A 16,917-nucleotide genomic window follows, 5' to 3' on the forward strand; every position below is an offset into this window, starting at 1 on the left:
GTCTGTTACTGGAGAATGTCCCAGAATTCCCGGCACCGCTCACCTCTCCTGTCAGCAGATGGACCATCATGGTGGTCAGTTCCAGAATCTTCTGCTCTTTCTCCCTCTCAGGTATCAGAGAATGAGATGGAGGCACCATGGTGAGGCTCTGGGTTCTGCTCCATCCTCCTGAGATTGGCTCCCCACTAGACTTCTTCTTTACAACATAATCCTACAGATCAGGAGACAAATAAAACATCAACCACCTGACATCATCTAAATGTGTGCAAAAATAAAATGGTCTATTGACCAGAATAGACAAGAGTGATGTCATGTGACCTCCCAGAATCCTCCTCACCTGTCCGGTCAGGTCTGTGTTTTATTAATAGAGATGAGAGTGATGTCATGTGACCTCCCAGAATGCTCCTCACCTCTCCGGTCAGCAGGTAGATGATCTCCAGGGTGAGGTTTAGTATCTTCTCAGTCATGTGACTCCGGTCCTCCTCCATCCTCATTGGTGCCATCATGTGATCTATACAGGTCTCCTTGTAGACGGATAACTTTGGGAAATGAAAGTAAGAATGATTTGGATGGTATTGGTCACACAATAATAGGATGTGGATGTGAGGGGGGAATAGGAGGGTTGCTGGACATTTAAAGTGTAACTAAAGGCAAACCACTTGTTTCATTTTGGATAGAGTAAGGGAGGGTTATAACCTCTGTCAGGTGTTTTTGCCATCTGTGTCCCATTGGGGAGATTTCCCTTCACTTCCTGTCTCATAACCAAAACAAGAAGTGAGAAGAAATCCCCCCAAAGTGAGGGAATTCTGGGGTGTCTCCAGAACTAGTTTCCCCATTGGAGGATTTACCCTCTATTAGTGTTCTGATGTCAACCCAAAATTTGGGACTCTCTTTCACTCTTGGGTTATAATGGTCACCGGGACAAATGGGGGCACAAACCGCAATACAAAACTGACAGATGCTCTAATTCCTCTCTACTCCAAACCTAAAAAAAAAAGTTTTCCCTTTAGTTATACCTTAAGAACTACCGCCCCCCACGGGAACACGTTTACTTTAGACTGTTTAGTGTTTAGACCCCAGAACTCTCTTGGTCTGCAGGATCAGAAATCCCCTTTTCTCTGTTGGGTTTGTTTTGTCTCTGAACTGGTTTTGATGAGTCTTAGATCTGCAGACAAGGAATGATAAATGGTTACATAGTCGGTAAGGTTGACTAAAGACACCCGTCCCTCCAGTTCAGCCGCATTGTGTGTATCTGCATGTCTATGGCACCATCCTCTTCCATATCCCTTTACATTGTGTTCCCTAAGAAACACATCTAAAAGGTTTGTGAATGTATCTACACTCCCCGCTGACACTCCAACTGTGGAAGGGAGTTCCTCATCCTTACCGCTCCAACAGTAAAGAACCTAACGCACAGTTTAACCACTGGACTTCTAGAAGATATTACCCCTTCATGACCAGGTTATTTTTTGCTGTTCAGCACTGCACTACTTTAACGGCAAATTGCTCGGTCTTGCAACACTGAACCCAAATTAAATTTATATAATTTTTCCACACAAATGAAGCTTTCTTTTGGTGGTATTTGATCACCACTGGGGTTTTTATGTATGTAACACACTGCATTGTTACTAATTGCAGATTGTTAAATGGCCACAAGATGGCTGTGCTCTGCAGTTCAGCTGATACCAGAAATTGTACAGAAACACTGAGAATGCTGGGACTTGTATGCTGCAAGCAGGATTTCTTCATTCAGTTCAGCTGACATAGAACTACAGATCCCAAGTCAGTGAGTAAAGGGGCTGGAGAGTATAAAAGGAGAAGAGCCCAGGAGGAGAGGAGAAGAGAGGCAGGGTGCGTGTGAGAACAGAGTGCCGATCCAGGAGGCCTCAGGCTGGATCAGACTGATTCAGAGGATGGAGAAGGGAATTTCCAGATTGTTGATTGTTCAGAGAGGCAGGATAGTCAATCCTGCATGTAGGTGGATCGAGTCATCGGCACCACTATCTTCATGGGAAGACAGCCAGAAAAGGGGCCCCCCAGCAACAAGGACATCATTTCACACCACTACCTCAAAGGACTGGTGAGAGAGTTCCTAACCCACACCACACCACCATGTGATACAGGTTCCATAGTTGTTGTTGCCGGTTACTAAGTCCAGGATTCTTACAATACAGACTGTCACATAGAGACACAGTCTCTGTAGCCCAATCAGTGCTGCGGCCTATCTACACCAGAAGCCCATTGAAGTATCACACACAGTATATCAGCCCTAATAGATTCTGTTGCCTGATTGGCAGGAACTGGGAAAAGGTAAAATCATATTACCTCCGGTCTGTTCTACACAAAGTTCCACCAGCCAAGTCTCACACTAAAGGGACATACTTCTGCTGAAGTCTGCTCTCACCCTCCTCAGTTTGAGTAACCTCCATACCCAAGTAAACTCCTAGATTGCTGCCTTTATTGAAGGGGAACTCTGCTTGCTGTGTCCTCATCACCAGGGAAGGGACATTTTCTCATGAAGAAAAGGGATGACCCCTCCACTGTACACCAACGTAAAGAACTCCACCAAAGGCAGCAGAAGAGTCTTTCCTGCATTGGGTGATGGGGTTTATATGGGACTTTCTGCTTGTTGAAACCCTCAGAGAGTTAAGCACTGGTTCTGTTTACTGGGAGCCCACAAGGGAGCGAGCCTAACATTCCTAATCTCCCCTTTTCTGTCTGTTTGGGGAACGTTCTCTGGGTAGGAGAGAAACAATAAAACTCTGAGTCCTGGAGGACAATTTGGTCTATTTAACGTGGTATTGTGCTGTAATATGTTGTTTATTTCTCCTGAACGGTTCATAGTTTCTCACATCAGTCGATTCTTTGTGTGTATATTGCTGCTAATCTGACTCTAATACAGACTGATTTACTATTCATTCAATGCTATGTGATTATTGTGTGTTATAGCCAGGGGGGGACACCTGACCAAGGTATTACATTGGTGTCAGCAGGGGGTGTGCACCTGCCAGGGCTCAGAAGTGAACAGAGAACCCAAAATACTCAGCGGCTCTTGAGGGGGTAGTGCTACATATAAATGAGAAAGACCAACATTAAAAAAAAACAATATTTTCTACTTTCTGTTATTAAAAATACCTGACCAAATCTCATTTCTTTGTAAATTTAGGCCAAAATGTATTCCACTACATGTCTTTGGAAAACAATCCCCAGGAAGTGTATATTAATTGTTGTGTGTGAAAGTTATAGAGTCTACAAACTACGGGATATATACTAGAATCTACGCAGCTTTTAAGCAGCTCTGACTTTCCTACTGCCTATCACATTTCTTGAGGTGCTAAAATGCCAGGACAGTACACACAAGGGTAGATGATGCTTGGAGTAAACTTCCAGCAGAGGTAGTGAGCCAGTCAGCAGTAAATAGATTCAAACATGCTTGGGATAAGCAGAGCTCTATACTCAGACAAAACGTTACCAAACAAACCCCCACCCACCTCCCCCCCAAAAGAACTTGCTGGGCCACACAGTTTTTTCTGCTTCACTTTTCTATGTTTCTAAATTACCTCATTTTTGGAAAGTAGACAGTCTGAGGTATTTTCTGGGAGGCATGTTGAATCCATGGAAGATTTTATTTTTTGCCACAAGTATTTGGGATATGACAAAAATTGTATTTTTCTTTACACAAAGTTGTCACTTTAATGAGATATTTCTCACACATCCCATGGGTATATGTGTAATTACAGCCCCAAACAAGTACAGCCTATCCACGTACAGGGCCCAAAATCCAATCAGCACCTTCAGGCTTTCAAGGGGCATTAATTATTCATTGGATGTCCTGAATACTTATCACAGTTTTAGAGACTCTAAAATGCCCCAATAGTACAAACACCCCTAAATGACCCTTTTTTGGAAAGTCGACACTCCAAGGTATTTAACCAGCGGCATGCTGAGTATTTTGCAGATCTCGTTTTATTGTCACAAGGTTTTGAGGAATGAAAGATGAAAATAAAAAATATTTTTTTTTTCTTCATTTTCCAAAAGCCTGGGAGGTGTAGACTTCAACAACCAAATGATGAAGCCATTTTTAACCACCTGCAGAGCTAGACATTGGCATAAAAAAGTGTCTATATATTTATCATTAAATAATGACATTTAATAATGTCAATTGGCTCTATACAATGCTTTTGTTATTTACAAAGCTACTGGAAGAACCGGATCCTTCCTAAAATATCAGGAAGAGATCATCAAGGCCCTTCTGTATCCAGAAGGCACTGCGGCCCAAAGCCCAAATCCAGATGCAGTTAGCCGGCTTCATGAGAGGCATTTTCCTGATGTCCTCCCACCTACCACAACACAAACGTCACCCCAAAAATGATGTGTCTGTGGTAAACATGGAATAAGGGGAGAAACTCCAGAGTACAGCATGGCACAGTATAGGGGCCACACAATTCAGCACAGGACAGGTCTCTAAAGATCATAGGTAGTCAGGAAAAATATATATATTTTTTTTTTAATTAATGTTATATTGTTACTGTGTTATTGTTAACTGTTATTTGCTTTGCAGGAACACCAGTCAGCTGCAGCATTGATCGGTGTATTCTGACGCTGACACAGATAGGCCTTTCAACAACACCAGAGGCCATGTAAATTTGGACCGTTGTGTCTGAATGGAAGACAGGATAAATATATCACATTTCTCCTTCCATTTTACTCGAGTAGTTCTTCATTCAAAAGCAGAATTCTTCCCCTCTCTAAGTGGGGTGTTACCAAGCCACTGGGGAAAGCCTTTGTGATTAGATCGCATGGTGCCATAGCAGCCAATTTCTTGAAGGAACAAATGTCTAAAAAGTTGCATGCTAGCATAAAGGTTGTCCACGTACAAATGGTACCCCATATTCAACAAGGGTGACAACAAATCCCACACTATCTTACCACTGCTCTCCATGTAGTCTGGACATCGGGGGCCATTGCAGCAGAGAACACAGGCATATGATGAATCGGGTCTGTGGACCAATGAGCACAATTCATTCTTTGTAAGGGCCATGTCAAGGGTTAGGCCCAAAAAAGCTTTAAATACAGAAACCGTGACAGGTTTGAACTCGAATATCCTGGCAAACTTTGAATTTGCATTGGCAGAGATGTATTGTTGGGTTATAGGATTGCTTTGGTGCACAATCAAAGTGTAGAGGTCTTCAGTGAAAAACAGCTAAAAAAAATCAAGGGGCGTTGTTAAATTCGCTGTTTCCACCTGAACCCTGGGCTGTGAATGGGGGGATGATGGGTGCTGCTGAATCTGGGGGAAGCCAATTAAGGTTTGTAGGCACCTCTGGATGGACACCATGGGCTCTACAGGCCTGTGCTTGAATTACTGGTGGATGCAGTTGCATAATGTTATGCTAGCCACGTCGCCAGCTTGTACTGCACTTGGGACTCACCACTTCACCATGAAATACTGCAGTGCTGATGTATAAAAGGCTAGGAAGTACTAGGACACTGGTGCTTGTCAATCCACCAAAAGGTAGTGCAGTGTTAGTACTGTCACTGTGCTGCACATGAGAATAATCCTGCATTTCTAGCACCTCAGCAACCTGGGAATGGGGTTGGGTGTGCCTGATCTTAGCAGGGACCTCTTCACCATCATCAGAGCTACCTGCTGGGGTGTCACTGCTCTCTACAGGTTCATAATCTGAGCCTGATTCTGATAGTGAGGCTTCCCCTTCACTCTCATCTGTCATGCTGGGAATCCTGTAACCCTCCCTAGGGAACCTTTTTTTGGACACTAAATTTACAGGTACTTAGTGGTGACTCTGGGAAAAAGAGCTCCTGGCTAGCAGTCAGGGACTGCTTGTGTGCTAGAAATAAAATGATCTGCTAGTGGTAGGAGAGATCAGGCTCAGATGTTGCTAACACTGTGATTTGCAGACAATGTATCAGAGATGGCAGTGATCTGAAAAATTATACCGACATTGCATTTGTTGGGGGGGCTAAACGCAAGTGGTGGCAGTGATTGGGGCTGATCCTGCTAACACTACATTTATGGGGACACCATTCCATCGGGAGATCCATGTGCTCAAATCCCAACAGCTAGTGCATGCATTTATCCATCAGGTGCTAAAGGGGTGTAACCACATATTAACACCAGAAATTCTGAGGCCCCTCTGCACACTGCTATATACCCTTCCCAGCAGACTGTGCAATAAATAGGGACATTTAGTTCACACATATTGCAATACATGCTTAAACTGGCCAACTGTGTCAAAGTGATCCCTCTATGGCCAGTCCTACACAATGGGGAGAGCTACAAGGTTCAGGTCTGGCTACTGACCCAACAATACAACAAACAAGAGATCCCTGTGCTCAAATCCCAACAGCTAGTGCATGCACTAGCTGTTTGGATTTGAGCACACACTAGCTGTTGGGATTTGAGCACATGGATCTCTTGTTTGTTGTATTGTTGGGTCAGTAGCCAGACCTGAACCTTGTAGCTCTCCCCATTGTGTAGGACTGGCCATAGAGGGATCACTTTGACGCAGTTGGCAGCTTAAGCCTGTATTGCAATATGTGTGAACTAAATGTCCCTATTTATTGCATAGTCTGCTTGAAGGGTATATAGCAGTGTGCAGAGGGTCCTTCAGAATTTCTACCATTCCATCGGGGACACTAGTATAGTTCTGACCGTGACCAGGATACCAGTCCAGAGAAACACTATACTAGTGATCAGCGATTTATAGTGTGACTGTGATAATGTGGCAGCCAATCAGAGACTGGCAGTAACTGACACTGACTGGGGGGGGACACTAACTGATGTCATTAGTGACACTAATAGAGATCTGTGATAATACTGTACACTGTCACTGTACTAATGACACTGGCTGGGTGATGGGTGATCAGGAATGCAATCAAGGGGTTCACTGTGTGCCTAACAAGTGTATGTGTGCTGATTGTACTCCCAGACTGGATGGATTTTCTTCCTGATCTCAGCTCTGAATGGTAAGTGAGATCAGGGAGAAGAAGCAGCCAGATCTTCATGTGTGATCACTAACACCCTGATCTCTGTGCTGTGGTTGGCCACAATTATCAGCAGATTCACAGCCACAATCATTGGCTGCAAGCCTGACCACAAACTCATGCTGTGTCCAACCACAGCGTGAGCAGCAAGGGGCGGCGTGCTCTCCTGTAAACCAGGAAGTTGCTGGCAGGCAAATGGTTAAACACTTTTCCCTTTGTAAGTGTCAGCGCTGCTGCAGCACTTTCTGTACATCAGAGATGTCCCTTCACAGGGGGGATTAGGACACCTCCCAGGATTAGGACATACCCCAGAGTTAGGACATCCCTTAGGATTAGGACATCCACCAGGGTTAGGATACTCCCCTGCATTAAGACAACCCCCATTATTAGGAAACCCCCCAAGATTAGGACACTCCCCAGAAATGCCATTTAAAGGTGTTGGACATTAACCCCTTTGCGCCGGCCGCACGCAGATGTGCGGCCTCCCGGCGTCTGGGCCTAGACGCCGAGCGGCCGCACATTTGCGTCCATGGAACTAAATACATATGTGCTGAGAGCGCGCGCCCTGCGCGCTCCCCGCACACATGTGTAGTACTCACGGAAAGGTCCCGCTCCGCTCTTTCGAACGGGACCTTTCCCGATCATGTGACTGCCGTGACGCGTCATCACGGCGGTCACGATTCCTAAACCACGCCCCGCCTCCCGACGTCAGAATCTCTTCAAGGGCCGGGAGGCGTCGGCGGGAAGGGGTTAATAATGTTTCACTTTAACCATTTAAACCTCCCTGCTCCCGGCCAACTGGATTCCTGCATTGTACATGTCCCTCAGGGTGATTGTCTGACACCCCCTTGTCTATTAGCCCAACTATTGTGCATTGGCTGCCATTGACTTCAGGAAGGATTGAGTTCAGTCAGTTCACTGAGCAACACTGGAACCGAACCCAGGAGAGCTCAGCTCACTCCTATGAGAAGACCACCTCACCACAATGAGGAGAATGTTCCGGCCCCGGAAGTGGGGGAATGTTCTGCCCCTGAAGGGGTTTATCTGGGTTCCCACACTATATATGTGTGTATCATCATCTGCTGGAGATAAAAGACGTCACAGTGACTATGGAGGAAGAGGACGGACATGACTATGGAGGAAGAGGACAGACATGACTATGGAGGAAGAGGACGGACATGACTATGGAGGAAGAGGACGGACATGACTATGGAGGAAGAGGACAGACATGACTATGGAGGAAGAGGACGGACATGACTATGGAGGAAGAGGATGGACATGACTATGGAGGAAGAGGACGGACATGGCTATGGAGGAAGAGGACGGACATGGCTATGGAGGAAAAGGACGGACATGACTATGGAGGAAGAAGACGGACGTGACTATGGAGGAAGAGGACGGCCATGACTATGGAGGAGAAGGACGGAGATGACTATGGAGGAAGAGGATGGACATAATGGGGGGTTACTGGGTGTAAATAGAACATAACATCTTATTACCTCCTCTGCTGCCACTTCCACAAACATCTCCAATCTGCTTCCTGTCTGTACTTGACATCACTTCCTGTCTGTACCTGACATCACTTCCTGTCTTCCATAGAGACTTCCTGTCTGGGTAGAAGTGAGATTCCCACCTTGTGGAGCTCAGTGGAACTGCAGCCCCGAGAAGCGTCTGGTAGTGTGACCCCGGCCTTGTGCTGGGTGTGTATGGACTGTAGATCCTTATAGAGGGGTCACCTCCACTCCCACCAAGGGGGACAGAAATAGAGGACTGCTCGGGGGAGGGGTTTTGGACCTCTCTGAGCTCCACAAGGTGGGGATCTCACTTCTACCCAGACAGGAAGTCTCTATGGAAGACAGGAAGTGATGTCAGGTAAAGACAGGAAGTGATGTCAGGTACAGACAGGAAGTTCCATGAATGAGGAAGCAGAGAGGAGACATTCCTGGATCTGGCGGCAGAGGAGGTAATATGTAGATGAACCCCTTCAGGGGGAGGAGTTGATGATAATATATTTTGCTCCCAAAGCTGACTTACAGGAAAGACAATAAGACGTCTGTAGTGAGTGCGGAATGTGTATGACCCCTCCACAGACACGTAGGTGCCGGCCTGATCCGTGGTCACAGGGGCAGTATGAAGACAAGGCGGTTGGCCCCACAAGCAGTGATGTAGGGGATAAAATCCTTTATTGGAATCCTTTACACACAATGTAGTAATAACATGACAGCTCCAGGACAGGACAGAGGAACAGAAGACGCGTCACACCAATACAGGCTTTCATGTTCTATGTAAATGGAAGGTTCTTTGGATTTGTCATTTGCAGACACCTCCCTCCAGGGCTGAGTGCCGGGTGGGATGTTATCATCTTTATGTAGGATTGTTTCATTTATTGTCTCATTATATTGTGGGTGACTCCACCTCCCTGCTTGGACTGAACAAATAAAAGGTGTCACTCATCCTTCCTTATCATGCTGGTTTCCATTTCATATATCTGTGACCTGTCCCAGGAACCACATATATTACAGGGATTGTTGTCACTTTATGTGTCATGATATTAATGATGTCATGTTGTTGTATACTTTGTTATCCCGGATTCCAGACAATGTTATTTAAAGCTGTTCTGGACAAATAAGAATCAGTAATGACTAAGCCTGTATTGGTGTGACGCGTCTTCTGTTCCTCTGCTCTGTCCTGGAGCGGTCATGTGTTACTACATTGTGTGTAAAGGATTCCAACAAAGGATTTTATCCCCTACATCACTGCTTGTGCGGCCAACCGCCTTGTCTTCATACTTGTCTGTTGCTTGCCCTGACCTTTCTCCTGATTCCTGGATCTCCTCCTCATCTCTCCTCCATATCCTCTTACACAGCTTTTCTCCACACCTGCAGTGACCCTGGGGGGAGGAAACTTGGCACCAGCACGCTGCCAAATCCATCCCCACCATTAGGGGCTCTGGAGACAATTGTCTGCTATTTACACTCCGTTCCTCCGCACGTCACCTGATCACATGACAGCTTACTTCCACAGATTCCGGACAGATTTCTGGATGGTAAAGGTCAAAGGTCACTCTTCAGTTAGGGAGAGGTAGGACACACCCAGGAACTATGATTTGGTTTGTATGGAAGCCTCATATAGAGGACCCCTCAAATCTCCCCATCCAAATGTCCCTCCATCCAGAGTCTATATGTCCTGTGACATCACACTGACCTCACAGCTCCTCCCCCCAATGTCCCTCCATCCAGAGTCTATATGTCCTATGACATCACACTGACCTCACAGCTCCTCCTCCCAATGTCCCTCCATCCAGAGTCAGAGAATCCTATGACATCACACTGACCTCACAGTTCCTCCTCCCAATGTCCCTCCATCCAGAGTCTTAGAATCCTATGACCTCACACTGACCTCACAGATCCTCCCCCAATGTCCCTCCATCCAGAGTCAGAGAATCCTATGACATCACACTGACCTCACAGCTCCTCCTCCCAATGTCCCTCCATCTGGCTTTTTTCTGATGCTCTTAGGATGTGGGGCCCTTGGTATCCTCACATGTAAAGTGGGACTGTTGGTCCTGCGTTGTATGTAATGACATCAGAATGCTGCAACAAGCCTATACCCTGCGTAGTGTGGGGGTCCTGTGGGGGGGAATTATACCTCAGCCTGAAGTGGGGCTTTAATAAAATGGAGACCTGAATGGAGAGGTGAGGAGGATTCTGGGAATATCATTTGATGTGACTATTTGTGTTCAGATGTAGAGTTTTCCTCCTGTGAAGTCTGGAGATCATATGACATCACATTGCCTCCACCTCCCTCCCTGATAGAAGAGAGAAAGAAGAAGAAGATTCTAGAAGTCACCAGAGAGATCACTGAGCTGCTGACAGGAGAGGTGAGCGGTGCCGGGAATTCTGGGACATTCTCCAGTAACAGACAAGGGATGTGTCTGGATGGTGACTGTATCATTGTGTGTGTCAGGTTCCTATAAGGTGTCAGGGTGTCACTGTCTATTTCTCCATGGAGGAGTGGGAGTATTTAGAAGGACACAAGGATCTCTACAAGGACGTCATGATGGACAATCAGCCGCCCCTCACATCACCGGGTAAGAGGAGACTTTATTGTAAAGGAGAGAGCAGTACGGAGGATCCACCTAGATCCCCCATCATCTGATAAACACATAGAAACAATGGATTCAGTCAGTGTGTGTGTTTCCTACAGATGGATCCAGTCATGGGAACCCACCAGAGAGATGTCCCCGTCCTCTGTATTCCCGGGATTCCACACAGGAAGGTCACACCATCCCTCACCATCATCAGGTAGATGATGACAATTATTGGTAGTTGTGATTTATACACAGCATGTTTGTTACAATGAATGTTTTATTATATCTTTCAGAGTGGAATCCTCGGGGATGATAATATTGATGTTAAAGAAGAGTATAAAGAGGAGGATGAGGAGTATGGAGTGATGGAGGAGTTTTCAGAAGGACACAAGGATATGATGGAGCCACCTAATACCAGGAACCCACCAGAGAGATGTCCCCGTCCTCTGTATTCCCGGGATTCCACACAGGAAGGTCACACCATCCCTCACTATTGCAAGGTTGGTGGGATGGAGAATCTAGAACATGGACTTGTAGAGACTATGGGCTCCAATCACAAAGCGGTATCTTCCCGTATCCCAGTATATAGTAAGATGCTGCATTCTGTTTTTTAGTAGTGAAGCCTGCGGGGAATTTACCACTGGTGTCCATAGCAACACTTGTAAATAGCTTGTTGTTAAGGAGAGGGCAGCCGCCAGTGTCCCCAACAACCAGTAAACAAGGAGCGGACGGCCGCCAAGTTCCCCGCTGACAGCTGTGACAGGTCTGGTATGGATTTTGAGGGGAACCCCGATGCCAAAATTATAAAAATAATGGTGTTGGGTTCCCTCCAAAATCAATACCAGACCCTTAGTAAAAGCCCACCTTCCTCCTGAACCATACCAGGCCACATATCCTCAACATGGGGTGGGTGCTTCAGGGCAGGTGCGCTCTGCCTCCCCAAAACACCTTGTCCCCATGGCGATGGGGACAAGGGTTCCTTCCCCACAACCCTGGGCAGTGGTTGTGGGTGGGGGGCTTATTGGAATCTAGAAGCCATCTTTACCAAGGAGGCCCCCAGATCCCGGCCCCCCCACTATGTGAATGAGTATAGAGTACATAGTACCCCTATTCATTCACCCAAAAAAAATGTAGTTTAAGAAAACACTGGAAGTAATTTTTCACAAAACAAAAATAAAGAACAATATCCCCTGATGTAGATCCATCGATGATCCAATCACAATACTCGCTGTCATCGCTGACTGGAAGAAAAAACAAAGCTCCCCTCCTGCCATCTGACAGCTCCACCGCCTCCCACTTCTAAATAAACTAAGGAGAGCTACCACCCTGTGACATCACTGGGTGGCCTTGCCCTCTTGTGACATCACCAATACAACATGCCCCGGTCAGTGATGTCACCAATACAACATGCCCCGGTCAGTGACATCACCAATACAACATGCCCCGGTCAGTGACATCACCAATACAACATGCCCCGGTCAGTGACGTCACCAATACAACATGCCCCGGTCAGTGACATCACCAATACAACATGCCCCGGTCAGTGATGTCACCAATACAACATGCCCCGGTCAGTGACATCACTGAGTGGCACCGCCCCTTAGTATATTTAGTGGCAGGAGGCAGCAGAGCTGTCAGACAGAGGGGAGTCTTCATTGGGAGCAGAGCTTTTCTTTCCGAGTCAGCGGTGACAGTGAGCATCGTGATTGATGATGGATCTACACCGGGGGGACATTTTGCTTTAGTTTTGCTTTTTTAATAAAGGACTTGTCAAAAACTGCCTGCTGTCTATATAACAGAATACTTTTTTGGGGTGAATAATTAGGGGTACCATGTACCCCATACTCATTCACATGGGGTGAGGGATCTGAGGGCCCCCTTGTTAAATTTTGTAAGTCTCCTGCCTACAAACCCCCACAGCCACTAGTCTGGGTTGTGGGGAAGAGTCTCTTGACCCCATCAACATGGACAAGGTGCTCTGGGGGAGCAAAGCCCCCCCTGCCCCAGAACATGCACTCCATTTTAAGGGCACATGGCCTGGTATGTTTCAGGAGGGGGGGTCGCTTGCTCGTCCCCCCCCCTTTCCTGACCTGCTGGGCTGCATGATCATATAGGGGTCTGGTATGTATTTCTTTCATTTTGGCAAGGGGTCCCCCTCAAAATCCATACTAGACCCCCCAAAGGGGGGGACCCCACGCCATTTTCTTAATATTTAATTGCCGGTAATTCTTTTTTTTAGATTTATCAGTTGGTTAGGACGCAGCGGCCGCTCGCTCCCTAACAACCATGTTGTTTACTGGTTGTTAAGGATGCCAGCGGCCGCCCACTCTTTACCAAGCAGTACACATTTCCTGAATGCCGCATGTCTCCACCACTAATTAATGACCGCATGCATTTCATTCTTTATTTCCTTCTGTGAATGTAACGCCTGTTCATGCGGTATTTACTGAGCGTGTTCAGTGTTTGTGGTCAATACCGCAACACGGGATAGGAAATGGACAGTTTCAGGATGGCATGCGGTATTTAGGGGAAATGTACCCACATATCACATGTGATCTGCTTCTGTGAAGGGAGACAATGTGTGGATTTTGTGTGTGATGTCACAATCATAAATCTTATATTTTACAGATGATATTTTCTCTCATTTCCTTGATTTAGAGTGGAGATCCAATCGATATAGAATTTGAGGTGAAAGCAGAAGAAGAAGAGGCGTATGTGAGGGATGATCAGCAGTCTATGGAGGAGGATGGAATAACGGGGACATTTATAGAGGAGGACACTCCTACAGAGATCAGCACAGGTGGGTCATGAACACTAAATCCATTCCTCCACCCATACTGCTCACTGATTGGTCCAGAGTAGGGCGGGGACTGGGTGATATCAGCCTGTAATCCCCTGGTCACTTTCCTGAGCTGTGTTCCCCGTCCTGTATTCCTGGATTTCTCTCGGATAATCTTCCTTCTCTGTGCTGCAGACACAATTTATGTCTCTAGACTGGATTTATGGAGGTTCTGGGGTTCAGCTGGCAGCAAAATGTTCATTTTCACCATAGACATTACTAGACCTAGGCACCTGGGGTGTGTGCTTTGAGTCTCCTTCCCCATGCCCGGGTCTAGTAAGATCTCTGACAGAATAATTCTCCCAGGGTTCCTTGCTCTGTGGTCTGCTGGCTGTGCCGGGTGGAGGGATATGTCTGTAGTGTCTCAGACCCAAGTCACTGAGTGCAGTCTCAGGAGATGGGAGGCAGCGGTGTGGGATCTCTGCAACTTGTCTACAGTAAACATTTAATGTTCCACTTAATACTGAATACCAATATTATGAGTCCTGACCCTTACACTGTATATTGTACATTACATACTCCTGACCCCTGCACTATATACTCTATGTTGTACATTACATACTCCTGTCTTCTGCTCTCCACCCACTCTTATATATACACATAACATGGATTCTCTTTTGTTACACCCATTTTCTCCCAGCGGGACATAGTTGTTCTCCCCCATCCTCACTCTCTGACCTCTGGTGATGCTCAGCCAGTCCTGGTTTGGGGGAACCAATCAGCTCCTGTCCAGTAATCCTCTTTGTCTTTGTATTTTAGTCCATGGCCGGGAGATGAGGAAAACCTCTGAGGATTGTCTCACTTTGTCTCCAGATTGGAAAGTAGAAGATGAGGACATCATACAGTATAGTCCAGGAGAAAACCCACCTCCCTCCAATGTCCATCCGGCACCACCCAGTGTAGATGGACCATCGGATTCCTCGTATCCTGAGGAACCTCAGACTGTGCGGGACCGGGCCGGCCTTCCAACAGGGAAGAGCTTCTCCTGTACTGAGTGCGGGAAGTGTTTCCTGCGTAAATCAAAGCTTAATGTGCATAAAAGATCTCACACGGGGGAGAAGCCACATTCCTGTTCTGAGTGTGGGAAATGTTTTTTATATAAGTCCAGTCTTTACAAACATCAGAGATCTCACACGGGGGAAAAACCATATTCCTGTCCTGAGTGCGGGAAATGTTTTTTACTGAAGGAGAGGCTTAACAGACATCAGAGAACTCACACGGGGGAGAAGCCGTATTCCTGTCCTGAGTGTGGGAAATGTTTTTCACAGAAGTCGCATCTGTACACACATCACAGATCTCACACTGGGGGGAAGTATTCCTGTCCTGAGTGCAGGAAATGTTTTTTAAAGAAGTCTAGTCTGCAAAAACATCAGAGATCTCACACGGGGGAGAAGCCGTATTCCTGTCCTGAGTGTGGGAAATGTTTTTCATCAAAGTGCTATCTTTACACACATAAGAGATCTCACACGGGGGAGCAGCCATATCCCTGTTCCGAGTGCAGGAAATGTTTTTCAGACAAGGGCAGTCTTCACACACATCAGCGCTCTCATCATCATGGGGAGCAGCCGTATTCTTGTCTTGAGTGCGGGAAATGTTTTTCAACGGAGTCCCATATTTACATACATCAGAGATTGCACACAATGGTGCAGCCGTATCACTGTTCCGAGTGCGGGAAATGTTTTTCAGACAAGTCCAACCTTTCCACACATCAGAGATCTCACACAGGGGAGAAGCAGTATTCCTGTCCTGAGTGCGGGAAATGTTTTTTACAGAAGTCCAGTCTTTCCACACATCAGAGATCTCACACAGGGGAGAAGCCGTATTCCTGTCCCGAGTGCAGGAAATGTTTTTCAAAGAAGTCCAATCTTTACGTACATCAGAGATCTCACACAGGGGAGAAGCCGTATTCTTGCCCTGAGTGCGGGAAATGTTTTTCAGAGAAGTGCGGTCTTCACACACATCAGAGATCTCACACAGGGGAGAAGCCGTATTCCTGTCCTGAGTGCAGGAAATGTTTTTCATTGAAGTCCAATCTTTACTCACATCAGAGATCTCACACGGGGGAGAAGCCGTATTCCTGTCCTGAGTGCGGGAAATATTTTTCACTGAAGTCCAGTCTTTACACACATCAAAGATCTCACACAGGGGAGAAGCCGTATTCCTGTCCCGAGTGCGGGAAATGTTTTTCAAAGAAGTCCTATCTTTACTCACATCAGAGATCTCACACAGGGGAGAAGCCGTATTCCTGTCCTGAGTGCGGGAAATGTTTTTCACAGAAGTCCAGTCTTTACAGACATCAGAGATCTCACACAGAGAAGCCACTTTCCTGTCCTGAGTGAGAGAAATGTTCTTCACTGAAGTCCTGTTTTCATGTACATCAGGGATCCCACACAACCCTGGAGGTGTATTAGTGCCTTGAGTGCGGGAAATGTCTTCTAGATGAATGTTGCTGGACATCCCAGCTCTCATGTGGGGAAGAAGCACACCCTGATATACACCTCAGATATACTCCATGGCTGATCTTCATCATGGAACAAACAGTTCCTAAGGAGATCAGAGGTCCCCAAGAATAAAAATGGAGTCCTGACCTAGAGCACTGGGCTGACTTTTCATTGGGGTGCAGCCTTTATACTAGAGATGGTTTGCACCTACATGGAAGGGGGTCTGCTGTGCTGGGGGAGGGGTTTATGGGAAGGCTGGAGGAGTATATAAACTAGGATGGAGGGGGGAGGGAGAATTCAATTATAACGGGGTAGACAGATCAGACGGGTCAGTACTTATTGGGGGGTGGAATGGGGAAAGATGGGGGGAGGGCTATGGCAGATGGTACGAAGGTTCCCATGTTACAAACAACCAGTGGAATTGGTACCATCTGTATGAAAATAAAAAATACACAAAATCCGTGTGAACAAGGTGTCAGTGAATGAAAAAAGGCGTCAGTGAATGGACAAGGCGTCGGTGAATGGACAAGGTGTTAGTGAAT

General features: G+C 46.5%; 1 protein-coding gene across 1 annotated transcript in view; it reads left to right on the forward strand.

Annotated features, from left to right (window-relative positions):
- The window catches only part of LOC149443001 (uncharacterized), a 56,672-nt gene extending 40,034 nt beyond the window's left edge, over positions 1 to 16,638 (forward strand). Inside the window, exon 3 of the mRNA XM_089655987.1 lies at positions 14,914 to 16,638. Coding sequence (XP_089512113.1) covers positions 14,914 to 16,273 — 1,360 coding nt within the window. The 3' untranslated portion in view covers positions 16,274 to 16,638. The remainder of the gene's footprint in view (positions 1 to 14,913) is intronic.
- The last annotated feature ends 279 nt before the right edge of the window (positions 16,639 to 16,917 follow it).

Source organism: Staurois parvus, unplaced genomic scaffold (genome assembly GCF_062004578.1).
Source record: "Staurois parvus isolate SC_StPar_1 unplaced genomic scaffold, SC_StPar_1.0 ptg000879l, whole genome shotgun sequence".
In the NCBI taxonomy this organism is placed as follows: Eukaryota; Metazoa; Chordata; class Amphibia; order Anura; family Ranidae; genus Staurois; species Staurois parvus.